Below are 26,468 nucleotides of genomic sequence, written 5' to 3'. Positions count from 1 at the left end.
ACAGATTAAGGAAATACACATAATATAAAAATCTAAATATCAAAGTTACAAATATTGCAATTTTTGGTTTGAATTTTACATCTTAAGTTTCATTTAGTAATTTCATATAACATCTGTCAAAATTATTTATATTTTTTCTGGACAGTGTGTAGAAGTTACAGATTTTAATAAAAGCACTGTATGTAAATTGAGTGACATGAAAAAATACCTAGAGCACACAGTTAACTCATTTTGCACCATTATTTTTTCCAGTTTTTAATTGTAACCAGTTTTTAAATCCATTAAAAATTATTTCCAACAAATGGCAAGTGTTTAAGAGGATTAAAAGATTGATCTATACTATTCTATGCAAAGCAGAAATCCACTGGGGCTCATTGAAGTTCTTTCTAGATGTCATTTCTTGTAGCAGGAACAGTGTCTGAGACAAAGAATTACAAAACTACACAGGTTTTGGATTTTCCTTCTTCACCACCTCCACCACCTCCGGCAGCACTTTCTGTTAAAAAACAAGGAAGGAAGGTAAAATAAGTATTTTCTGTTAATTTTAGCTGCTCTAATTCCTTATTATGGAGTGCTGCTTTTATTTGATGCATATTATGTATGTTTGGCTGTCTGAAATTTCACTGCTTGTCTGGGATATTGGAATAAGAAACAATGACACGTTATAAATACATATGTGTATATAGTGTAGGAGCTGATACCAACATTTCTCAAGGGACCAAACACACACTGAACCACTCTTACTGGAAAGTTTCAGTATTTAAAATACATGACTGTCCCACACATACAAAACTGAGGTATGCAAGCCATGCCAAAGAAAGAAACTCTTGAATCAATATAATCTGTGAATCTGTTTTTGAAGCAGATGATACAAAAACTTTAATTTGACCTAACTGCATAAACCTTTTTCCAACCCTGCATGAATCCCTTTGTAAATACTAATTAAGAGAGAGAGACTTCTCATGTTTTTATTTACAGCTACTGATTCTGTTACTCTCTCTCAAATGATGCCACAGATGTTCATTGGTCATAGTTAAGATTCTTTCAATGTAATAAACTGCATTTCCAGATTCACTTAAGGTAAGATACCAATATTAGAATTAAAACTTACATTTGAAAGCTGTGGATCACCATGTTACTAGGTCATTTTCGACCCTTTCCACCTGCATTGAAACATGTCACATGATCAGTGTCCTACCCTCTGTAATTTGTGGATATAATCAACACTATGTTACTAACTATGTATTTGATTTTCTCAGTTTAATACTGTATTTTGCTCTACTTCAGTTCTGAACTTTCCACTGTAGTGGTTCAGCAAACATGCTTATTTTGTGTCTACTGGATGGCTAAGAATAGCCAGGTCAGTGTGTTCTAGAGAAACCACCATGGTTCAGCATGTATCAAATCTTTGTTTGTATGAACTGACTTAACAAACCCATATATTTACATGGCCTTGATTTGACAGGGTCAGATCTGTTCTTCACAAATGCCCATGGCCTCATTCCAGTGCGTGTTTTTAAAGGACTCAGAATGATTCCCTTTTGTTTTGTGTTGCCAATTATGATATGCAAAGGCCAGATCCTTGGATTCTGCACCTCAGTCTGTCCATGCCTGCCTGTGTAAGGTTTCCTATTTTCCTATGAGGAAAACACTTGATTCCAAATACCAATGATATAGAATGGTCCTAACTTCCAAGTGAGAGTAGAAATAACTGACTCTCCCTAAACTGATTATTTAATTTTTATTTAAGAAGCTTGTACTTAGCAGCATTGGATCTAACTTTGGTAACTTTTTTTGGTAGTGTTCTTTGCTGAGAAAGCAAACGTATAAGGAGGTTTTAAGCTGTGTAAGGAGGTGCCAGGTTTTGAATGGAAACTTTTCAGGTTTTGTTTTGTTTTGCTGGTATTTCTGTAAAGATCAGATGGTTATGTTCCAGTGTAAGGAAAAAGTACTTTTTTCATACTGACAACCAGCTAGTTCTCAGCAATAAATGAATCTTAAATAAAGTTATATGATTTCAAAAAAATGAAAGTGTAATTGAAAATAAACTTGGGAGCAAGTAGGAGGGTGGAAGTTTTGTGAAAATATGTGTAAATAGTATCACACTGTGAGCAGACCAAAATATTTGACTCATTCTATTAAACTCTTTCAAAAATCTGCTTTGATTAAATCATGTAACTTACAGGACTTCTTACACCACTTTGCAACAACTTTTTTTGTTCTTTTTTTTATATTTACTTTTTATTGTAACCTAGTATCAATTTTACAGGAGCCTATAACTATTTCACACCCTGACAGTAACTTGATGGGTGGCCTTGCATAGCTTCTATTTTGTGAAATGGGAATAATACTCACCTATTTGCCACAGATACTGATTAACAAATTATTCAGAACTGTTTTATATTTTAAAGATGTGTGAAACACAGAGTAAACTAACTTTTCTCCTTCAGACTACCTGACCATATAACACTATTTTAATCACACATGGGTTTTTTTCATCTTTGAACCTGTTCAGTCATCTCAATCAATTGGCAGAGCTGTAGCTGCTGCTCCACATGCAATACAAAGAATAAAAGTAACTGACTCATTTCACTCAAGTGAGTGACAGGTTTCAAGTTTCTATAAAATCAGATTCTCTTCTAGGTTATGCTATGCAGAACCATGCTTCCAATTTTAGGACTTGGTCTGTCTTTGGAAGATTAATGTTGAATTTGTTATATGAGAGAGTGTATTTCAGCCAAGAAACTGGTGGTAGGGAACTAGAGCCAAAAGCTTTATCTTAAACTTGGAAGAGAAGTGGGGATTGTCACTGTTTTTTATGTTCCAAATGCATACTCTGTTCCCTTATGTTTTTCATTTTCAACTGAAAACAAAGCACCTGAATACATTTGAGGCTGATGCCACGCAGAATTTTGATACATATCTTGTATTTCAGATAAGCAAGGGTTTAATTACATTCAGTTTCAAGTCTTTAGATAGAAGAAATGTTACATTCCCTTCACTTTTGTGGTGATCATATTATATAATTCTGCAGTTCAGGAAATGAGGTCAGTGTACTGGATTTGTGTAGTCTTTAAAGGTTACTTCTCTTTCAAGTAAAGATAAACCTAATTTGGCTGATTCAGAACTTGCATACCATTAGCATAAAGTTTAATATTGCACAACTGCACTGCATGTGTGAATTTGAGAGAGAGAGAGAGAGAGAGAGACAATATGTTGGCTGCCATAAAAATATATGTAAATGAAAACCTAAGAAGTTACTTAACCTTTCTGGGCAGCTGCTTCTTCTTCCTTTTTCTTTTGTTCCTCAATAGCTTTCATTTTCTCTTCATATTCATCAGCTCGTGTTTTCCACTCAACCCTGTTGTTTTGAAGACCGTCAAACATAGGTGTAATTTCCTTGTGAAACCTTGAGAATTCCTGTACAAGCAATTGAAATTAGTAAATTAGAAATTTGTAAGCACTGATTAATTTTTAGGTCTGAAATTGTAGAAATACTGTTGAGAAAACATTTCATTATTCTATTACATCTAATTCCAAGGCATATTGTTGGAAATACTGTGTTTGGATTATAATGCCCTATTGTGCACATAGTCTGTTAGGAAAATACTGAAATTATATTGCACATTTTAATATCTTCCTTAATCCCACATATGATTAGCCTGACTCATATAATACAACTGTGATACATGGTATTTTATCATATGATTATCACTATCAGGATACAATTAAAAAGTCTGTTATCCTGTAATATATTCCAAGCAGATGGGGATATTTCTGAAGATATTAAAAAATCAAATCACATTTTTGCCTGTCATTTTTGAATAATATTAAAAACCAGACAGGGATAAAGAATGTAGTCATTTCAGTGCCTTAGAAAAGAAACAGCATATTACATGCCTCAAATATTGCATATTCATATTCCCTATGCTGTGTTATTAACTGCTTTCTCTAACTATCCACATTGCTTGCTTATATTGAATGGGACTAGAAAGAATCAAGCTGGACTTTGTAACTCAGTCTTTCCAAGCAATAACAAATCCTCACCCTGAACTTTCACTGGGATCTTCCTCTTTTATGAATTTGCTTCACATCTCTTGAATTTATTCTATGGGAACAATTCTTTGATGTAACAAAATACTGAAAAATTATGGTGGTTGTGATAGTGGTTCAGCCTGTGACCAAGAGTACTGCTGCTGTCTGGAATTTTTACTGCAATTTCTTATCACTAATTGTGCCATCAGAACTGCTGGAACAGGAAAACAAAACAAAATTCTTACCTTGTACACGAATGTACACACAAAGTCTATGAAACCAACTTGGAGCTTAGGTAGTTCATCTCCTTTGTTTCTGTCCATCATAGGCTAGAACAAAAGAGCAGTAATTTGGAATATGTAGATATCATGCTTTTTGGCATAGTGATCTCATAAGCATCATGGTTCATTATTTATTCAGTGTTTTCATAACAGTTAATATTGCTTAACACAGTGAAATGATTTAGTACTTACAATAGGCTGTTGCTGTAGCACAGTTCGTTCCAGGTCGCCTTGCTCCCAGAATTCATTTGCGACCATGAGGGCGACCTGAAGAGGTACAATTCAATGAAATTGTGAGCAGAAAATAGTAAATTTAAATAAATAGAACAAGGCTTTCCATAAAATGTGAAAAGACCTACAGACACTCTCTGCTGTACCTAAAGTTTTTCCCACAAAATTATCACTAGCAATATTTTGATGCATGCTGCAAATAACAGGTTATTGCCTACAGAAACAAGGCAACATTAGCAACATAAATCTTGTAATACCTGTAATGTGTATAACTTAAAAGAACAAGTATTTGCAGTTTGTATTTTGATTATGCTTTGTTAAAAAATATTCCTGTAAGGCTAAGTGATGAGCTTTAGCAGGATGGTCAATAATACTGGAGCACTTGAAGTACTTATGTAGCACTCTGTATTACAGAATTTTTGTGTGTTTAAGCTGCTTTGCAATGGCACCAAGATCTACAGAATAGACACAATTCAAACCATACTGTTGTTAAACCTGTGCCTTAAAAATAGCTGGAAAGTAGCAAAAGTTGTCTAGCAAAGAAATAATTGAGTGATATTTAAGGGTAGCTAGAACAGCTGCCAGAATCAGCGGTGCCACTTTTAGTGGAAGCACAAGTAGAGAAGGGCTGACAGCTGCAGAGTGTTTGACCACCTACACTCACAGTGACAGAAAGGTAGAGGTTCTTTTCTGGAAGCAACAGGTACTTAAATATGCATCAAGTAATAATAAGTTAATTTTTTAATTGATCATGCACCAAATGGGTAATAAAACAAAGAGTAAATGCAGTATTGTCTACTTCAAAAGTACCTACCTTACTCTGCACTTCCCAGGGCTTGGTTATTGCAGACAGGTCACATCCAGTCATCATCATAGCCCTTTGAAAACAAAATCCAAAACAGGAGTATAGTTTTGGGTGTCAGGAAGATGGTACTAGACTCTTCTCAGTGCTGCCCAATCACAAGGTGAGGAACAATGGCAATAGACTAAACCACAAGAAGTTCCACCTCCATGTGAGTAAGAACAAATATTCATTGAGGGTAGAAGAGCACTGGAACAGGCTACCCAGGGATGTTGTGAAGTCTGTCTGGAGACATTCAAAACCTGCCTGGACCAGTTCCTGTGTAATGTACTCTAGGTCACCCTGCCTTGGGAGAGGGGTTGGACAGGATGATCTCCAGAGGTCCCTACCAACCCTAACTATCCAAAATTATTTAATATCTAATTAAATAATATATATTTAATATATTATTTAAATATCCAAAACTATTTAAAATTCTTTTAAAATCTAGTCCTAGATAATTGATTGAATAAGGAGTAAAATATTAACCACCTACATGATGACTTCTTTTTTCGTTGGGTCAATAGATATATACTTAATTGCCTGCTCTTCTGATTCCATTTTTTCAATTGCATCCACAATCTTTTGAAACATAGTTCTTTTCCTGTTAAAACAAACCAAGAAAGCATATATTACTGAATGTGAGTTCCTGCATTAAAAATAAAATATAAAATCATATTTATGATATTTTTGCTTTTTCCAAGTATCATCCTAGTCATAGTAGTATCAAAGTAATACTTCCCTGCTGTTGAATGGAAATTTTTCAGGTAACCCAGACACTTTGATTTTGTTACATACCACTGGCATGTGAAATAGTATGTCAGAGTTCCTGACAAAGAAACAACCAATTTCCTACCTCTTCAGATTAAACTCTTTGGGGTGACATTCTTATTTTTTAGCATTACATGTTCGTTACTTCCTGTAACATACTGAATTGGGAAAAGTGAAGCAAATACTAATAGATGCTCTATCACTCCCTCCCACCAAAAATCCTGAGTTACTAAGACCTGACTGAAAAGAACTATCAAAAACATAAGCCTGTCTTGCTACTGCTTCATAAATCTTCTACTTTGTGGTTTGAATGAATGAAATAATGTAATTACTCTTCTCTAAATCTTAATAACTGCTATTAAACAATTTCCTGAATTCTTACCAGTCTTCTGTCTTTAAATTGTCCCAGTCATAAAACAAAAGTCTTCACATATCTTTAAGGAAGATACCCATTATTAAAGCACACTAATTCACTAACTTAAGAACAGAATTGATAGTTTGAAATTTGGAGTCTTTGGCATATTTAGCACTGGGAACAGTGGATGTCTGACAGGATGTTTTAATTTTCAGCATGCTCCTGCTTACTCTGTGTATCTGTTGTATGGTATGTTAAATGTCGCACATGCACACAACATTACAATTAGGCTATTGAATGCACACTTCTGAAATACAGTGCTTGCAGTAACTAAAAGTATGTTAGAATGACCTACTAAATGTATTATCTACTAAGTATTATATATATTCATGCATTCTCTAATTTGAAAGCTTATAATCCAACTGAGAATGTCTTGGTTTTTGCAAGAGTTAGACTCAATGACAATGATAAATAGAGCTCTGTTCTCTGCATATAAATATCTTTGTATGCTGTAAATAAACAACTAAAAACTACAGTTATACATTCAATAGGACTGATTTTTTTCAGTAGGAAGTTATACAGAATTTAGTACTTACTTGAAATACAAAGCCAAGTCAGTTGCTATTATTGCAACTTCAAATAAGTGCAGAACGGTTTCATACTGGCGCTTATTTAGGTTCTGGAAGATGTTTAAGCTCTGCAAGGTGGAAAGTTTACGATTTCAATTCCTTTCATAATACTGTCTTTGGTTTGTACTATACATATTATCTCAAATAGGGTAACAAAACTGGCAGACTAGTCCTTAAATTAAAATAGTGTTAAAATTAAAAATTCACATTCCATTAACCTAATTTTCCTGACTTTTTTAAAGCTTCCCAGTTCCCCTCTTCTTCCTGTTAAACTGGGTTGGCACAGTTGCCTGCAGGAGTGTGTGGGATCTACCACGGTACGTGCAATGTCGTTTTCCTCAGGCAAAGGGAATGAGACCATCATACAGCATTTTTTAAAGTGTCTTGATTTTATTTCCTTCTTTAATAGAGACACAAGGCCTGCATGATCCAGGGCACAGTGATGCTGGTGAGAGCCTCCAGAGGTCCTGCCAAATGCTCTGCCCCAGAGCAGGAGTCAGGCCCTGGCATCTCACATTTGACAAAGTACATTGCCATCAATAAAGGGAAAGGTTTGCTTGTTTTCATATCATAAACCTTTTAGGTTTTTTATTAACACAGTGCTACTGCTTAGCGTAAGGATTTATTCTGTGGCCTTGCCTTATGAGGTCAAGCAACAGCATCACCACAGGGATTAGAAGTGGAAAATGAGGGTGAAGTGGGCGCCTGCCCTTCTGCTGCAAACAAGAGATGGAAGGGGTGCCTATGTGCATGCCCTGCTGCTAAACCACCCTCCAAAATACATGGCAGAGAGTGTAAACAGTGTGTTTTGCAGCAGCCGGGCAGAGCCTGACGCCGCTAAGGGCAGCAGGGTGGCCGGTGTCCAGTGGAGGAGCCGGGCCCTGAGGGGCAGCTGAGCCTGGGGGTGCGGCGGGAGCGTCCCCCCACTGCTGGGGAGGGCAGCAGGGGAGGGCTGCCCATGCAGGGACATCGGGAACGGAGTTGCGGCAGAGCCTGCCATTCCCGGCCCTGTTAACCCTGAGGGGCGGCTGAGCCTGGATGGGCAGCTGGGGAGGGCTGCCCATGCAGGGACATCGGGAACGGAGCTGCGGCAGAGCCTGCCATTCCCGGCTTTGTTAACCAGGTCGGATGTGGGGCGGGTCTTGGCCTGAGGGCCTCTCCATGAACATCTTTTGTTCCTCAGCTGAATTCAGGCCTCATAAACCAGGCACAGCCGCTTAATGACAAGATTTTATATATATATATATATATATTACATTTTCTGCATTGGTTTCAATACCAGCTGTTTTGTGCAAACAGAAAAAACCTGAAGAGTGTTAGCAAGGCCCAGAGGAGAATCTTTTCTATCTGACGTGAATCTGTTCCAGGACAGAATCACTGATGTCTCTCTAAAAGTGGAAAATGCATAAGAATTTTTCTTAAACTTCTGAATTTTAGCATTTCATATGTGGACCTAGAGAAATGCATGAGACCCAGTGAAATTTGGAACATTGTAACTTAATTGGATCTTCAGTGTTGACTGATGTGAACAGAAGGTCCATGACGTACCTCATCTTGCAGCAGGGTTTTACTGTACTCGAGGTGATGCCTTTCCAAAATGGAAGAGCCATGAAGTTTTGCCAGGGGAGCAGCTGACCTGTGGAAAAATAAGAAATTATTTAGAGCATAATATATATAAATATAATTTGAAGGCAATAGTTTTTATTCAGGTTTCATATTATTGGTATAATAGTATAATCTGTATAAATTACCCATTGGTAGATGCAGAGAAAAAACCCCAACTTGCTTCCCTTAATTTTTGTAACTGTGTAATGATGGAACTTGGAGAGCGCTGGGTGTCAGTGCCACTAAAGTCAAAGTCATTTTTAGATGCCTCAAAACTCAAAAACTTTGGTATTTAAAATATGGCTTCGTTTTGTCTTGCGTGTTCAGTTTTGCTGTTTGTTTAATCTATGCTCCTTTTAGGTACCTTAAAAGTAGCCTTTATCCATCTTTTAGTGTTTATTCTGCAGCATGGCTTGAACGTCTGTAATGACTGGGCTGTGTGCCCTGGGATTCTAGTCAACTGTAACTTAAATCTGAAGTAACAGAATGTGCTGGTTTTGCACCACACAAAATAAGGGAGTTTAATTCCTCTAATGCTCTTGGGCTACTTCACTCCCCCAAAATTGCCTTTTTATGGGCAGCAAAAGTCCTGATAGCTCAAGTTTGTTCTGTTTTACCACAGGTCTTAAAAGCGTTCCGCTGATGTTGGACTAAGCTTCAAGAAGAGGAAATTCTGCATCAGATTATGGTTTTGAGATGAAGGCAGAAGCATCCTACTTACATGGGCTCCAGGTAGTTCTACATGTTTGGAAGTGTATTTTCCTCCTTTTCCCCTTGGTTTATAGCTCTGTTTCCCAGATAATCCAAGGTGGATTGCTACATGGCACCCCTATTTGCTGATGTGATTAGGACTGTTGTGGTAAAGCCTGATGAGTTCTATAAATAGCTTTACTGCATATGACCTCATGCAGAGGGCTTTCATCTAGGGAAGACCACAGTGGAAAGATTACAACCCTCTTTAAACTTGTTTGGATCAGAGGCAGTCCATTGAATAAGAATCAGGATCTGTCATTCTCTTTCCTACGTCACCTGGAGAATCCCTGGGAATAATCAGAAAATCCCTTTGCGTCACTGCTCTAGCACACAGGCTGAAAAGGCTGAAATGTGAGCAGTGGACTCAGGGTCAGAAGGGTAGGATCAATCACTCTGGAGATAGGGTTGGTGGAAACTAGCCAGAAAATGGTAATCTTCTGATACATTCTAAGAATGTATGATGACATTCTAAGAAATGTGTTCTCTGGCTAGCACATGGAAACAAGCCCACGCAGATCACATAAAATACTAAATGGTAGGGTGTTCACACCTCAGGAGAAGAGTGAGTGTCACCATGATACATAATGTTTTAATACAAGGGAAAATTTAAGTGAATTAATTTTTTTTTTCATAACAAACAAGGTAAAAATCACAAAGAAATCCTTTAGACTATTTTCTCAGGATGTATTACAGCATGAATTGCAAAGCTTGAACCTCATGATGTGTTAACTTCTGGGCCTGTGGACCCAGCAGTAGAACTCAAGCTTGTTGACTCAGACTTTTGTATAACATAGGAGATTACATCTCAGGAGAGGACCTATATCAGGAAACTGAGTGTGGGGAAGAACAACTGAACTAGTCAAATTAGACAGTGGAAAACAGAAAAAAATTCTGTTTCACTCTAGACTGTCTATATCACATCTTGAATCACTTTCCAGAAAAGTGCTTGTGTCCTGTCTTGAAAAAGTAATCCAATTACAGATTTTAATTTACTTTACTAATTTCTTTGTGTCCTCATGCACATGAAGCTCTGTCTGCTACAATCCAAGCATTGCTAGAGTTTTAAAAAGCTAGAGTCTTAAAAATGGATTGCAGCTTCAGGAGATCCTTCTAAGATTCTGCCTTTGCATTTTGTCTTTGTGTTTCAGCTGCCTGAAGCGCTCTGGGGCAGAAATCTTCTGTAGCATAATTATTTATTCATGCCAGATGAGTATGGAATAGATACCTTATATTCTTGCAAGTTTTGACGTTTTAAAATTTGCTTTCCACTAAAGGGAGCACATTTCCTTATATTTGATCACTTATACTTACTTCATTTGATACAGGTTATTGGTCCCTCTGTGATCAATGTCATGGCAGAAAGCAGCAGCAACCATGGCAAAGGCTTCTAAATCAGTATAGTATTTCTTTATTTTTCCTGTCTGTAAAAGAGAACAGATAACTCTGAGCATGTGTCTTCCTGAATTTTCCATCTGGAGTTGAAAGAATACTACTAGTTAATGAATTTGGGGTTAATATTAGCAGCATTACCATCAGCAGAGTAAACATTGTTTGTCCCACATTGAATCCATGTCTCCAGTTGTGGTAAGTGATATCCCGATAACCTTTCCTGACTGTGTACATCCATCTTGTAAGGACCTGTTGGGAACAAAAGGGAACAGACAGCTGTTAATTGAAACAGAACCAAGGAACTCCCATTAAATAACTAGAATATACTATGAAATTCTAGAATATACAATGATTTTTTTAAATTTTGCAAGTTCTTTGAAAAAAAATGTTTTTCATTAAATTAAACATAGAAACAGCAAATTTTTCTAACATAAATGCATGTGGATTTAATTCCTTACCTATCTTACACAATGCAGGATTAATTTGATGTTTTTCTGACAAATATGTTTCATTGAGAATGGAATATTGTTAAACATACCATTAATATTTCAGTATTGCCTACTTCTAGATTAAAGCATGTAAAACCAGATATTTTTCTTCTATTTAAAAGTAAATATAAACAAGAAAAATAAACCAGACCTCAGCTGGGACTTTGAATTTTTCAACAACATTTATCTCAAAGAACAGTCGTATTCCACAAGTTATCAGGCCATGCTCTGTAACAGGGAAGTCACTGAAGCGGAATTCATACAGTTCTAAATCTTTTGGATCGGGTAATTCTTCTTTCTGTTAGGAAATAACAAAAACAAGGGGTTTTCTGTCAAGAACAAAGATGGAAAAGCTTTTTTAATTTTCTTCAGTAGAAATACTTTTCAAGGACAGTATGCTTATTATGTCATCAAAGGTCTCAGGTGTCAGTATGAACTAATGTATATTAAATTATGAAATACAATCATGATACTGCTGGCTTTCTTCTCAAAATTAGTAGATAAAACCCTTGGGCAATTCCTACTCTGAATTCCAACAAAATGTGTTGTAACCTTCTCAACATTTCCTTAGTTTAGAAATCTTGGTCCTTGGAAATTGTTTTCCTTGGTATAAAATCCCATGATTCTCCCACTTTTAGCCTGATCTCAAGGCTACATTAATCTTTCTCTCAGCCAAACTAAAATTGCCTATTTTGTGTATATGATACAGAGTCACACTGAATAGCCTAACTGGTAATAGTGCTATTAGTGAACTGTTGTCTAGCACTCTTCATCTCTCTCAAAGCCTAGAGAGAGCAGCATCTGATTTTAAAGAGTGTGTTCCAATCCAAACAAGAATTCATCAAGGAAGTCTGATACAACACAAAAATAGCTTATATTATCACAATTACTCCCTCCTCAGTAGTCTATAAAGGATCTTCTCTTTATAAAGGAAAAATACAACTGAATGCATGCATATATTTCAACAAATAAGGCTGATCATCCCTTTCCTTCTCCCTGGGTTTTTCCTTTATATCTACGCAGATCTGAGATCAAGGACAAAGAAACCTAGACCAGTGTTGTTTTAAGACCCATTACTTGGTGAATCATCAGATGTAGAAACACCTGCTTTATCCTATTAGTTATCTGGGATTCCAGGTCTTATAATAGGATAAAGCACTTGCATGTAGCCTTGGCAGTGCAGAAGATATTAGACCTTTGAATTTGTGACTCCACAATGTTGAAAGAACAAATTCGTTTTTGTAGATTTAAAAATTCTGTATCAGAATAATCAGGTTTTGCTCTACCCATGGGAAAATTTTACAATGTCTATTATTTTTTGAATGCTGCTAAATTAAATTTCCTTTAAAAGGCATGTGAAGCTACACACTGTCTGTTGATGTTTTTTTTCACCACTTGCAAGCTGTGTGAGCATCTGTTGTGTGGAAGCCAGTAAAACATGAACACCAATGCATTCCAGCATGCATGTATACATAATTAAAAAGAGTTTAAGGAGATCTTTTCCCTATGGCTATGTGTACATTAGCAAATGTGGTATAATAGGAGGAAACATGTCAAGTGGTTGGTACTGGAAGTCAACAGATTTGTGTGTATTTTGACCTTTTTCCTTCAACCTAGCTCTGTTTTGATCCATTAACAGTGGAAGTTCATTCAGTGTTTTCATTCAGAGCACATCTTTCCTCTGAATTTGAGGCTTTTTCTGATAAAGTAAGGCAATTCATGTGCTCCAGGACTGTTGAAGTGCACTAAATGGGCAAAAATAGGAGCTTTCTTTCAAAGACAATGCCTTTCTAGATTGAAGTACTAAGGCAGCCAGAGGACTGCACTACAAACTCATTTTTGTTTTAGTAGTAGCAGAGTAGTAGAGCAGAGAACTCATTAGGCCAAATATGTTTTGTCTCTGTGGAGTCACAGGTCACTGTCTTTAGACCACTCTACCTACAGAAATGCAGGAAAAAATAACCTGAAAGTAAATTTTTTCCACTGGACACTGCTACCTACATTCTCTTACCTACAATGCAAGTATCCTCACCACAAAAAATATTCCTTTCTTTTATTTTCAGAATTAAATACATTAAATTCAGTTATAGATATAGCATTTTCCCTATGAATATTTTGAGAAATGTAACAATTTAAATGTTAATTAATATAAAAATGTCTATGTGACTGTGACTGTCCAAGTGTCTTAATGTACATTTGTGAGAGAATGCTTCCTTTGGGTAGCAGTGGGGTCTGCACAAAGAAGGACAGAAGAGGGTGAAGATGTGCTACTAAATCAACTCTATCTAGCCTGTGGAACTGATAGCTAACATTGATTGTATTCATCAGGATTTCACCATACACAACCTTTTCTATGATGAGGGCACATTACTCTGTGATATAAATACATCCCCTGAATTTTCAGTTTAATGACTTACCAAAATCCTGATGAGATCCTTTTGATCGCATTCATCTAAACTTTTTGCATTCAATTTCTCCTTGTATTTCTAAAAATGAAAAAGAGTAAGAAAATTCGGGTTTTGTATAGTAAGTGTCCTGTTTTAATTTTGTGGCTGTGGACAGAAACTTACCAGGATAGATTCAACTTCAGCAGGGGTGGCCTTTGTCTGGTACATAAGCATTTCCTGAGCAATGTCTTTCCTGTTTTCAAGTTTGTTCATTTTGTCATAAGTGTCAGTATTTAAAACAGACCACCCCAGGAACTGTGTGAGAGTCTGCAACAAAGTCAAGTAAAGCAGAGATGATGCCATGACAACAGAATGAACGTGAAAATTTGAACTTAGTTTTCTTCAAGTCCCATTTCTGTTAGTGCCCTTTGAAAACCAAGGTACCACTCTACTTGTTAGAGGCCTTTATCTTCTTTCAGCCAGTTCTGCTAGCACTCACAGCTTCTAATGACATTTGGCTCATTAAGTAATTAATATTCCCATTTTCTATACAGGACTTTGAGGCTTATGAAGCTTAAGTCAAGTGGGTGGACTTGGGTACACTGTGTAGCATCTTACCTTGCCTAAGTGCATGCGATTATGAATGCTCTGTGAGCTCCCATGGTCACATGGACATGCTGACCATCATTAAAAAGTCAAAGGATTAAAAGTAAAATTATAAGCAACTTTTGTTTATTGCTGGAATGTAAATGATCACTTAAAAATTTTCAGTTTTATAAAGCGAGATAAAATCTCAGATTCTTAAGAAACTGCATTGTGAAGAAGATAGACTATTGGCTAGATGTTAATATGGCCTATTTGAAAAATTTTGACATATAAAAATGACTTTTTACTGCAATATTTTAACATCACATATCTCCTCAAACCCTTTAATCCTATTAAGCTTACTTCAGTGATCTGTTCATCATACTCGTCAAAAGGTTTTCCATCTTTCCTGTTGTAAAACGTTGCAACTCCCACAATTTCTTCTTTTTTGTTGACAATAGGCAATGACAAGACATTTTTGATAACCCATCCTGATTCATCCACTGGTCCTTTCTGTAGGAAAACCAAAAACCAGGAAATGTGTATTTCTTTGAAAGTAATAATACAGCTATGGACATAAGCAATGTAACAAAAATATTTTTTTGTGCATCACAATCAAATGAGAAATTATTTATAAAATTATCTGTATAACCTATTAATGACAAGCACTAGAATATTTTTCTACAAAATTTATAATTATTAACATTACTGAATTTACCTGAAATGTGAAGTATTCATCTGCTGGTGCATTCATCATGTTACAAATCTACAGCATAAAGAAAATGACACATTGTTGAAATGGAATATAATGTGCATCAAAATTTGGTCTAATAATTTTTAAAGGAATATTTATTTTCTAAGCCAGCAATAGAAAGCATCCTAGCTAGCTACAGAAACTAAAACTGTTCCTCTTAAATTAGATGTGCTTGTTCTAACAGACATAATTTTGGAACATTTGTAGCAAAGTCCCTCAGTGTCTCACAGTGCAAAAGCATAGTGCTTAAGAAAATCACTTCCAGTTTAAAATGGCATGGGGGTTTCTAGAAATAAATGAGTACTAAGGGCTCTATTAAAAATGTTACAGGGTTACCCATAGCTGTCATACATCCTGACTTTGAATTACGTATGTCTATGCAAGAAGATATAGGAAATTAAGAAAAATTTAAAACTTTGCATGTGATGATTTTCTTGCTTTGACATTTTTTGTGACATTTAGCACACCAGGAAAGTGACATCAGACACACATATTGTTCCTCTGATATAATCACAATCTGAGAGAAATTATCCTGCCATTTTCACCATTTGTGCTGATGCTTTGCCTGCAGCCAAATACTGATTGAAATTATTTCACTGGAAGCATCATAGTATTTTTGTAGAAAATTTTGGTCATGGGGAGGTTTGGGGGGTTTTTTGTTCAGTCAGATGATTTAAAATGCTAGTTTTTAGTTTTGCTATGAACTTACAAGACCATTTTCAGCCACATATGTTGGCAATCCACTGACAAGACACCAGTGATCTGGAGGAGGTGACCTTTTGAGAGACAATGAAATTAATTTATTTCTATGATGTAGGCATTCTATTCTATCCCAGAAATGTTTAATTGCCACATATTCATCATCTGCCAGTGAATACTCACGGAATGACTTTGATTTCTTCTTGTCCATGTAACAGATAGTCAATAATCTTATAGAAGTTGACTTCCTAAATAAAAATATAAAAACATCTAGGTGACTTGTAGAACTTCAGTATCAAACTTAAGATTCATAAAAAGAAAAATGAACATCCTCACTCGTCCATCAGGTGTCTTGGGGCCTTTGTAAGGCTCTGCCTCCCCCAGCCGGATTGGCCACTCGTCGTAGAACTCCTGAGAAAATGATACACAGGGAAAAAGGAAAAAACAAATCAGTTCTGGGTTCATAGATAACATCACATCTGTGTATTACAGTTTGATTTTGATTTTTATTTCTACTTAGCTTACAATGGTCATATTTCAGATAGTATTAAGAAAACATTGGTAATTATATTCCAGACAAGAAGTGTTTGCCAGCTAATTGCAGGCTAATCTTATCCCTAAATAGTTGCACAGCTTAATTGTTCTTTTAGCAGGTAGATGTTTCTAAAGCAATAATCAGACCTGCACCTCCACCCTTTCTGTGTGGAATTATGAATAAGAAAAATTATTTCAGAATTGGCCTTTATGTTTATTTTGGTCGTATCCTTTGCGATATTTATATTTTGCATGTAATCTCTGTAACATTGTTAGGTTTTAAATAAATTATCCCCAAGAGTTAGAAAGCATGAGAACTTTGTGTCTTGGAGGCTTCAGGTTAGGAGTTTCTAGCAAGTAGGAGAAACAGTTTTTACCTTCTCTTTAGTCATGTCCAGCAGACCAACAGAGTATCTTTCACAATTCAAATACATTCGAATAGTGTACAGTGCTTTATGAAACTGTCGTTCTATATCTGTTAGCTCTTCAAATACTTTGTTGGCAGACCACAAAAGCATCTATTTACAACAAAAGAGAAGGAGGATAATGTTCAGAACAGTCAGAAAACATAAACATATGAATCCTAGGCATTCCAGAATGAAATTATAAAGTGCATCACTGTTAACAAATTTTAAAAAGAATAGATAGATTGTATCCTTACTTCTATAAGATTGCAAGTTTATAAAATAGTGGGAATGATAATTCTTTCAGAGGAAAATGAACTATTTTTATTAAAAAAATGCTTCTATACCTGGCTTTTTCGTGATTCGATATTGTGGAGATACGACGTATGATTATTTCTTATCATCAAAGACATAAAGTTGAGGTATTTTTTAAATACCTAAAAATGACAAAGATCAAAAATTAAACAAAAGTATTAAATTAAGATATAGAGTCACTCAAACTACTTGTTGAACTAAAAGCTGTGTTATTGTGTGACATTTTACCTCTTCATCCTCTTTTGAGAACTCAGGGGCATTTAATTTGTTGAGTGCCATCACAACAGCAAGCACCTCTTTACCCTGTGTAATTGCCGTTGCCAACATATTGACTGTTTTATAACCAGTTTTTTTGTCCATGAAGTCAGAAAAATGGTTGTTCTGAAAAAAAGGGGGAAAAAAATCACAAGTTAAATGCAGAACAATTACCATGCCAAGAGGAAATGATCATTTTATTTGGTAACTGATGTTTGCAATGCTGTGAGCACTGTTTCACAGTGCAGCAGGTTCATACTTGGAAAAACCCACTATCATTACTTAACTTGATCTTGCAGAGTTATATGTACAAGCTTAACTGAAACATTGGTTATGAAGGTAGCCTCTGAAACCAAGTTTTGTGCAGGTCTTTATTATAATACTGAGGAATTAAAAATATGGGAAATACATGATCTTGTGACTGCCTGGGAATCTAATCTATATGGTTTGCGTTTTAGAGAATTTACTTCATATCTGTGTTAATACTTATTATTATTGTATTATTTCAGTAAATAAAATTCATTATGCATTTCCCTCATACAATATTTAAAAGTACCTTCTGTCCTGTATAAAATACTTATGGCAGAGAAGCATCCCCAGCAGGTATTCCCCTAGCTGACCTGTTTCTTATTTCTTCCTCCCATCCCTGTTGCTCCCAGTTCTACAGCTCTTCTGGTGAAAGCAGAGGATATAGGTATAGGATATAGGACCACAGCTGCTTTTGTTGCATCTGTGATCCTGTGGGAGTAAGGCCATGTGACTAATGAATGAGCCACAACTCAATACTCCATATTTACCTTTTCATCCTCAAAACCAAATGCTGAAGAGGGTTTAGCAAAAGCTATTATTTTAATTTTTTAATGTAAAAATATTGAGAAGCTAGTTCATGCTTCATGGATAACTCATTTATTTAATATATTAACTCATATATTTATTTCCTCATATCCAAGAAATTACTGGTGTTTTCTTCAAAGGCTTTCGTGTTCTCTTTAATTTAATAAAAAAGGGATTTAAACATTTCCAGGGAAATCTGTTTGTCAAGGGTTGTTATGTTTTGTTATGTTATTAAGAAAATACATCTGAATGAGGTGAGTTATGAGTTAGAGGTTTGAAATCTGTTGAGATGTGCATACTGAGAAATGCCATGGTTCTACTAAGCAACTAAAATAGCCAGACTGTCTTCACAGAGCCTTTTCCATCCCCTCACATTTCACTGCTAACATGTCAGTACTCAAACCTCTCCAGAGATGAGCACTCAGCTCTCTGATACTGCATGTCTGTGCCCAGAGCTGCACACACTGCTGCTGTTCATTACTGCCTTAGCTTAGGCAGCTGCCATGTGCCTGGTGCATCCCAAGGTGTCCTCCTTGCTGACAGGCTGGAGAATATTGCAGGATGCCACATCATGGAACTTCAGCTTTCATAGAGTATACATAAAGCTTCTTAAAGAAAACCCCAAACAAATAAGCATTTTCTAGGTTATAAAATCAAGCATGACAATGCTTGGAAGTGGCAGAACTAAAATAGTTTGTTTGTTATTTAGATTTTTCCTTTTAATTCTCTTTTGCCCCTCTTCCCTCTAGCAATTGTTTCTAGTATAGGCTGAATTTATGACATATACAACTCTAACAAGAAAGAATTTTTTTTATGTCATCAAAATATTAGGGTTTGGGCTTTTTCCTTGTTTTTCATAATCTCTAGGCAGCCCATCTTTTATGTTTGCATTTTATATTTCCTTCTATTTCAGCGAAACAAATTAAATGTCTGGAAGTAACTCTTAAATATTGTATTTATGCCCTGGGCTCTCTTACAGAGAAATGATTCTCTTAAGGACATAAATCATCCCCATAAATCTCATTCAATGTATCAGGCTCCATTTAGGTTCCTGGAAAATGTAGCCACTTTTGAATATATTGTCCTTGTGAAAATGGGACGCTTTCTCTGTTTCCAACAAACTGCCTGAGTTGTTATTTTCTTTTTTTCTCAGAGAAAAGCATAGGGGCATCTCCTGTAGCAAACATCCAAAGAAAATGTCAGGCAATCTGTCTCTTCTGTGTGAAAATCAAATACTGTCCTGCAGCCTGCTAAACAAGTATGTAATTACATGGAAATATTTGTTTTTCTGTGGGATGTATTATCTACCGACACAACCATTCTGGACTTGGGTGTGGTTTTGAGCTTCAGGTTTTGCATTTCTAACTGTTTTAGCCATTGAAAACCCAGTAAATTAGACAGGTAACTTGACCCTGTTTTGAAGTCCCTCTGTGTCACTAAGGGCATCTAGTGTTCCTAGTGAGGCCCAGGTTCCTGGGTTTAGGGTACTGTGTTATTCCTGTGAAGGAATAAATAAACACTTCAGACACTCCTGGATTTCTGAACACTTAAAAGGGATCTGTAGACACCAAATGAGATGAATCAGCAGGATTCAGCTGCTGTGTTTTACTTTGTTTAATAATGCCAGAATGAGGGTAGAAGCAGCAGTGATCAGAAGTGTTCAGAAGAAGCACTTTGGTCATGCAATTTTTGCAAAGGATAGAAACATTTTAATACAAGTCTCTGTTAATAAACAGAAAGTTTAGTAATCACAAGCCATCCTGTGCCTAGACAGTGTGAAGCAGAAAGATAAAAATACCTTCTAATGAATTGGCAGCATTCCCACAGCACATGCAAGAACTCCTGTCTCCCATGATTTGCACATACAAACAAAACGTTGTGCTTGGATTTAGGCTTTTCATTAGTGGATATTTTTTACATAATTTCTAGGAGTTTTGAAGCCTTTATTTCCAAGAGAGTTGTAAAAATATTTTCTCTTGGGAACATAAGCGCTTTCTTTTTTTCCAAAGAAAATCACTCTTCACAATATCTAAGGAATCATGTTCATAGAAGAATCAGCAAGAAATGTGGTCTGCAGTACCAGAGCCAGAAGAACATCTTGGTGCTTCCATGACTACATAAATGTGGACACTTAGTTTACTTGAGCCTGATCTTATGAATCAAACTATCTTTTAGAACAATGTTTTGAACTTTCAGCTCTCAGTTAAATCACAAAATAGACTTTAAAAGAGAAATTATGGAAAAGAAATCTGCTGCTAACTCCCCAACTGTAGTACATTTGCAGACATTTCCTACTAGCTCCATTTACTGTTGAGATTCCAAGCCATTTAATTTACAATGATCAGTTCTTTTCAAAGGCCCTGAGGTATGCAATATATCCTGGATTTGCAAAGCCAGCACCAGAGTCTAGCTAGCACAACCAGCTAGCACAACCCTTTTGATGGAGGAATGTTTCCTAATATCCAATCTGAACATCTCCGGGCACAACTTGAGTCCGCTTCCTGTTATCCTATTATTTGTTATTTGGGAGAAGAGGCTGACCCCCACCTTTCAGGGATTTGTAGACATTGATAACGCCCCTCTAAGCCTGCTTTTCTCCAGGCTCAACGCCCCCAGCTACTTCAGTCACTCCTCACAGGACTTGTGTTCCAGATCCTCCTTCAGCTTGGTAACCCTGCTCTGGAGACGCTCCAGCACCTCAATATATTTCTTGTGATGAGGTGCCCACAACTGGGCACAGGATTCATTGTGTGGCCTCCCCAGTGCTTGGTTCAGGGCAGCAATCTCTGCCCAGTCCTGCTGCCCGCGCTGTTTCTGATCCAAGCCAGATCCCTTGGCCTTCTTGCCCAGCTGGGCACTGCTGGCTCCTGTTCAGCTGCTGCTGATCAGCACCCCCAGGCCCTTTTCTGTCCAGCAGCTGTCCAGCCACTGCTCCCTGCATTGCTGTCTGAGGCTGAAGTGACCCAGCACACAAGGGTAAGATTTAATCCTGCAGGTGAGGAGATAGGACCAAGACAGCAGATGTCTGTTCTCCTCCACCTCTTTCCCCTTGTAAAGCACAGAGGAAGAAGGGGTTACTGTGACCCCTTGCAGTTATGACTATTTTGCTCCTGTTGGGTGGGAGGTTCTGGTTTGGGTAGATGAAATCAGACTGTACATATTTCTTTGCATCATCTCCACATGTTTCTGGTTTTCTTTCTGGTAGTTTTACAGCATTTTCTTCTCTTCCTGATTATTTGTTCTTCCACTTATGGTTTTGCATTTGGCTCAAATTTCTCAAAATTTTAACCACTTGGGAGGTGATAATAATGTGTTATAATGCTTCATCTCTTACTTCTACTTAACCTAATTTCAATTTACAAATGTTTTTCTTTCATAATGATATAATTGGGTATGAATAGCAAATAAAAAACACATACCATCTACCTGGCCCTTTCTTGGGCCACACTCCAAAAATTACATATTGTCAGGGATGTCAATTTTATTTTAAGATACAACTCACTAGCATTACAGAACAAATTGACTTTGTTATTGTCAAGATGACTAGAGTTATGTCCCTGAAATGCTTGCTTGTTATTTGCCATATGTAATGATTATTTTGTGACTTCTTGAAATTGGATTTGTATTATATTAATTGCTTTTTCACATGAAACAAGAAAATTAGATAAAAGGGAGCTTTTAATTTTCATTTTTAATGTACTTTTTTTCCTTCAGTTTTGGAAACTTTCCTGTTAGAATAGTAAATAAAGGAAAGAATTTATTGGGTTTTTTTTCTGGAAGGCACAATGAATAGGAATGCTTTCCTGTATTAAAATATTCTGGTAAATTGACTAAATCTTTGCCATTATAGAGGATTGGAATGTGTTTCAATTTTTTCAGTTAATATTTGTTGAGTATGAGTTTCTGGCAATCTGGTGTTTATTATGAAGATAAGATAAAATGGAGGAGCAGACATTAACATTTACAGCGCATACTCTTCCCATGCAAAAAGCTACCTCAGACAGCCTGGAGTCTGGGGACCAGAACATCCACATTAATCTGAAACTCCTGTCAGTTTAGACAGGCCTGGAATTAAAGTCTCTCCCACTCTTGGGTTAAAGTGTAGAGCTGCTATTCTGAAGCTGGATCAGCTTACAAAGGGATGATACCAGTGCTTGCAACTTGAAGATGTGTTTAAGTTGATTTGTACCATGGGTTTCCAGTGGTTAAATTAGGTGCCACAACAATCACTCTTCTGGCTGTTTAATCTCAGTTGGAATCTCCCATGGTCTCTTGTTTCTTCACTTCACTGGGAGTCATGAATTGCAGTGCAAGACCTCTAAAAATGATGGCTTGTTTCTTCAGCATCAAAATACTTCAGCTCCTTTATAGATCTAATCCAAAAGCCTTCACTTCTTTTGAAGCATTTCCCACCATTTTTATAATTTTATACTCAACTAAAACAAACAATATTATTTCTTGAGTTTCCAGTCCTAAATTAAATCCTTGTTTTCAAATACCTTTGAACTGAAAGGAGCAGTGCAATAATTTAAATAGGTTATGGATTAAAGCAAATATATAAAGTCTTTATTATTGGTTCTTACAAGCTGAGAATGTGAGATTTTGAGTCCCCAAAAAATACATACTCCTTGTAGAAGTATTTTTTAGTTCTTAGTTTTATTTGGAAATAATGTCTTGGAGAAAAATGTAAGGCAATTGTATTCTCCTTTATAATGTTGTCTGTGTTATCAGTTACTGTTAAAAGAATATTAATGGACATATCAATTTTTTTGTAGCTTATTATTTTAGTTTGTAATATTTGAGGCACATAATCTGCTATACACTGTGAATAATGTAAGACAAATTATTAGGGGAATGGTCCTGCCTGGCCTCCTGTTTCTCACAACTATGAAATCCTGGATTAAACACTATTAGCTCTCACAGTCAACAGGTCCATAATCTTGTGGGGAGGAGACTGACTACTAAGTTAATTATCAAAGGTCTGTATCTTTCCCTCTGCTTTTCTTTTCTGGAGCATTAGTCAGGATGAGGAGCTTCCTCACGTTTATTGGTACCTTTCCAGTTAGAAGGAGATAATCCCTAAAGAACTGGTTACCAGGCACTAAAAGTGGAGTAATTTATTTTTCAATGATTTATTGCTGTTGTGATCTTTTATTGCATTTACTTTTGTTATAAAGGGGTAATGATTGAAGCATGAAAATGTCACACCATGCCTTTGTCAATGTTGTCATGTACTTAAGACTTAAAAAACACTATGCTGTTTGGATATGGACCGTGTCAACAGTAAAAAGTGGATAGAAATAATATTTTTAAAGTACTAAAGCCAACTAAAGATAATCATTGTGCATTTTGTATTCTGACAAGGCACTAGGGGAAAATTTCTTCTCTGGCTTAACTCTTCCTGTCATTTTTTGTTCCTAATGTGGATAGCAGACAGTCTTGTTTGACTGAAGTGTATATGTAGTTAACTGAAAAATAATTATCCTTTCTAAAATGTGATAAAGACTTCAGTGGCTGCATATTTCTGCTGCCATGGACTAATTATATGCTTTAAACATTAGTGATTCAAGCTGCAGTTCTGGGTTTGCTATGGAGATAAAGATTCTGGTGACATAATAGGGAGATCTGCTTGTGTGAGGAGTGTGAACTTGGACATTGACTTTTTGTACACAAAGAATGAAAATCCTGATGTTTTTGAGATCTTTAGGGCTGTTTTTAAATATCAAACCTTGGTTCCAGAGAAGTCTCTGGGAGTTTTGCAGTTATGTAATAAACTGTCAATATTCCAATGATATTTAGTTACCAAATTTAGATTAATGAGACCCTAGTTGAATTGCATTTTTAAATGTGTGGCTAATGGCATAGACCTCAGTAATCCTAAGAGTGTAAATGGGTGCCTAAGTAAAGATTACCTTAGAATGATTGAATAGTAACAGACACTCAGATGACGTAAATTATTGAGCAAAAAAACACCTAGCAGGATTAGATGGACAGAAAAGTTATCTTACTTAAGCATGTATAAATAATACTTGTCACAAAATTTTGAACAAATCCTATTGCAAACACAGAAATATTTGGTTAGCCCTGCTCTGGGCACCTCTGATATAATGATATTAAGAAGCAGTGCAGTGTCTGATAGGAGGCACATCTTCCCTGATCCTCCTGATCTTTTCTCATGTAATCAGTCTTATGAACTTGGACAGATTATCCTCCAATCTCCCCACGTGGTGGTAAGAGGCAATAAATCAGACACTTCTTGTCAGAACAGCAGCCATTGAAGAAAGGATATTAGTGGTCAGTTGAAAATGAACTGATGGTTTTCTCAAATCAGTCAGTCTTCTGTTTGCCCCTGTGATTCCTACTTACATCTGAGGCAGTTTACTGTATATTGGAATGTTATTTTCCTATATATAAGCATTCACTTGTTTCTAAGCTTTAAAAGTAGCCCTTTATAACTTCTAGCATGATAAAAGATAATTTTTGTTTACCTCCTGCAAAACATAGTTAATTGCAGTGTATAAATATTTTGATTATTTGCATGGAGCATAGGACACAGTAGTGGTTTCTATCTCTTAAATATTCTGAAATTTTAACTTGGCTGTATAGGAAATACTGCGAATTCAGACTGTTGTCTTGATAATTATCTCAGCACCATTTGATTATGTTCAACATAGGACTAAAAAGAAATGAAGATGGCAGCATTTGATGATGCAAGGTTAGTTATTTTTAAGGAAATCTTAAAATTCAAAGCATGTTTGAACTACATGTCCCCATGTATTTCAAAGCAGTTTCTAAAGCAGATCTCACACATGCATGTTTCACTTTTGTTAGGTCACTCACCATTTTAATTAACATTTGTAATAAATAATAATAATAAAAACTAAAATAAATAAATAATGTAATAAATAAACTCTTATCAGCACCTTAAACAAAGAAGGTGATTTAGTGCAGATTCAACAGGAACCTCAAAAATGTCAGAACAGCTCTGACTCAATAATTTTCTTCTATAGATGGTTTTGAACAAAAGCCCTGGATCCAGACATACTCAAAATCAAACCCATTTTAAATCAAGCACTGACATAAAGCTGAACGTGTATGTTGACATCATCTTCCCCTGTCCTCGTTCACTTACTGATAAAGATACATCTTCATTACAAAAGCTGCAAATTAAATGATTCAGAGGTGCATGCATGGCAGCATGAAATGATCCCAGAGAACACTTGCAAGCCCATACTGGAAAACAGAATACAAGCCTGCCTTGTTCAGCAGAAACTCAGATACTTAATGGTCTCTATTAATCTAATACTCTCCTCCATTATTATAGTCACTGACATTACAACTACTGCAAGGACACTGAAAACACCTAACTAGGCAACTTTATGTGGTTCTATTGGATTCTAAGCCATCTTTGCTGATGCTTTTCTCATGTTATTGGTCTGGATTTCTGTCTCAGATTTTTCTGAAGAACAACTTTTTACCTCAAACTCTGGGCAGGAAGAAGTGAATGCACAGAACCCCATTCTCCAAGAGAAGTCACTTACCTTTGTCACATCAGGTATATTAAAAAACTTCTTGGTATGAGCAACCCATCCCACTATCCCAATGTCCAGAGGAAAAACAGTCTCATTTTCTGGTTTCACCAAATTCTGCTCATAGCTGGAAGTTGGAGTGATATCAAGAATCCTGGAGGCTACCTCTGGAGTACCATTTCGGGAGCGACAAATGAACAGACTACACCGATCAGCTGCCAGCAGCTGTGCCAGCCTCTGCAGGACCTTGTGCACCATCTTTTCCATAACACATGCCTCATCCTGAAGTTCTGATACCAACTCAAAAATTATGTTACTCTCCTCCAGACGGGACATTTCTTTGAAGCTGATTCCTTCCTTCACATCTCCAGGGTTCACGTTAAAGATGCTTCCCACCACTTCAGGTCTCATTTTTCGGTCGAAATACTCCTTGGCAAACTGGGGATTGTTCTCCAAGTATTTTTCAACGGCATCTTTATTTACCTCACCCATTTTTGCTGGATTTTTCTTAGGATTTCTTTTAGAACTGCATCACCATCAAAGCAGGAATGGCAGCAAAAAGTCCTAACCTGTTACTAGTAAGAAAAATGTACTTTGTACATATTGTATAGCTCACAGACATAATACATTCATCTTCCTCTGTGGCTTCCAAGCCTTCTGATACTCTTGAGATATGACAGAAGGCACTGGCTTAGCATCTTCTTAGTGTGAGATCTTGGAGACCGCTAATTAAAGAGATGTCAGGACACTAAACCCCTGAGCATTCTTAGCTCATAAATCCTCAGGGAGCCATT

At 36.4% G+C, this 26,468-nt stretch overlaps 1 protein-coding gene across 2 annotated transcripts; it reads right to left on the bottom strand.

The window, feature by feature from the left end:
* Positions 1-389: 389 nt before the first annotated feature.
* On the bottom strand, positions 390-26,166 carry PDE6C (phosphodiesterase 6C). Of its 2 annotated transcripts, XM_064716760.1 has the most exons (23): positions 25,687-26,166; positions 17,285-17,437; positions 17,089-17,178; positions 16,715-16,855; positions 16,140-16,214; positions 15,987-16,051; positions 15,814-15,880; positions 15,069-15,116; positions 14,714-14,863; positions 13,949-14,092; positions 13,796-13,864; positions 11,530-11,676; positions 11,032-11,139; positions 10,813-10,922; positions 8,692-8,779; positions 7,111-7,211; positions 5,885-5,992; positions 5,362-5,425; positions 4,509-4,583; positions 4,281-4,364; positions 3,267-3,420; positions 2,438-2,444; positions 390-492 (listed from the first exon to the last, which is right to left on the bottom strand). In XM_064716760.1, the coding sequence occupies exons 1-23, from the start codon at positions 26,164-26,166 to the stop codon at positions 432-434; spliced, it is 2,589 nt and encodes an 862-aa protein (XP_064572830.1). In that variant the 3' UTR covers positions 390-431. The 2 variants fall into 2 exon arrangements, with proteins under 2 accessions (XP_064572830.1, XP_064572831.1); XM_064716761.1 differs by lacking the exon at positions 2,438-2,444 and having other exon boundaries at positions 390-496.
* Positions 26,167-26,468: the final 302 nt, after the last annotated feature.

Source organism: Zonotrichia leucophrys, chromosome 6, assembly GCF_028769735.1.
Source record: "Zonotrichia leucophrys gambelii isolate GWCS_2022_RI chromosome 6, RI_Zleu_2.0, whole genome shotgun sequence".
Taxonomy (NCBI): Eukaryota; Metazoa; Chordata; class Aves; order Passeriformes; family Passerellidae; genus Zonotrichia; species Zonotrichia leucophrys.
This window is presented reverse-complemented; position numbering and strand designations above follow the sequence as displayed.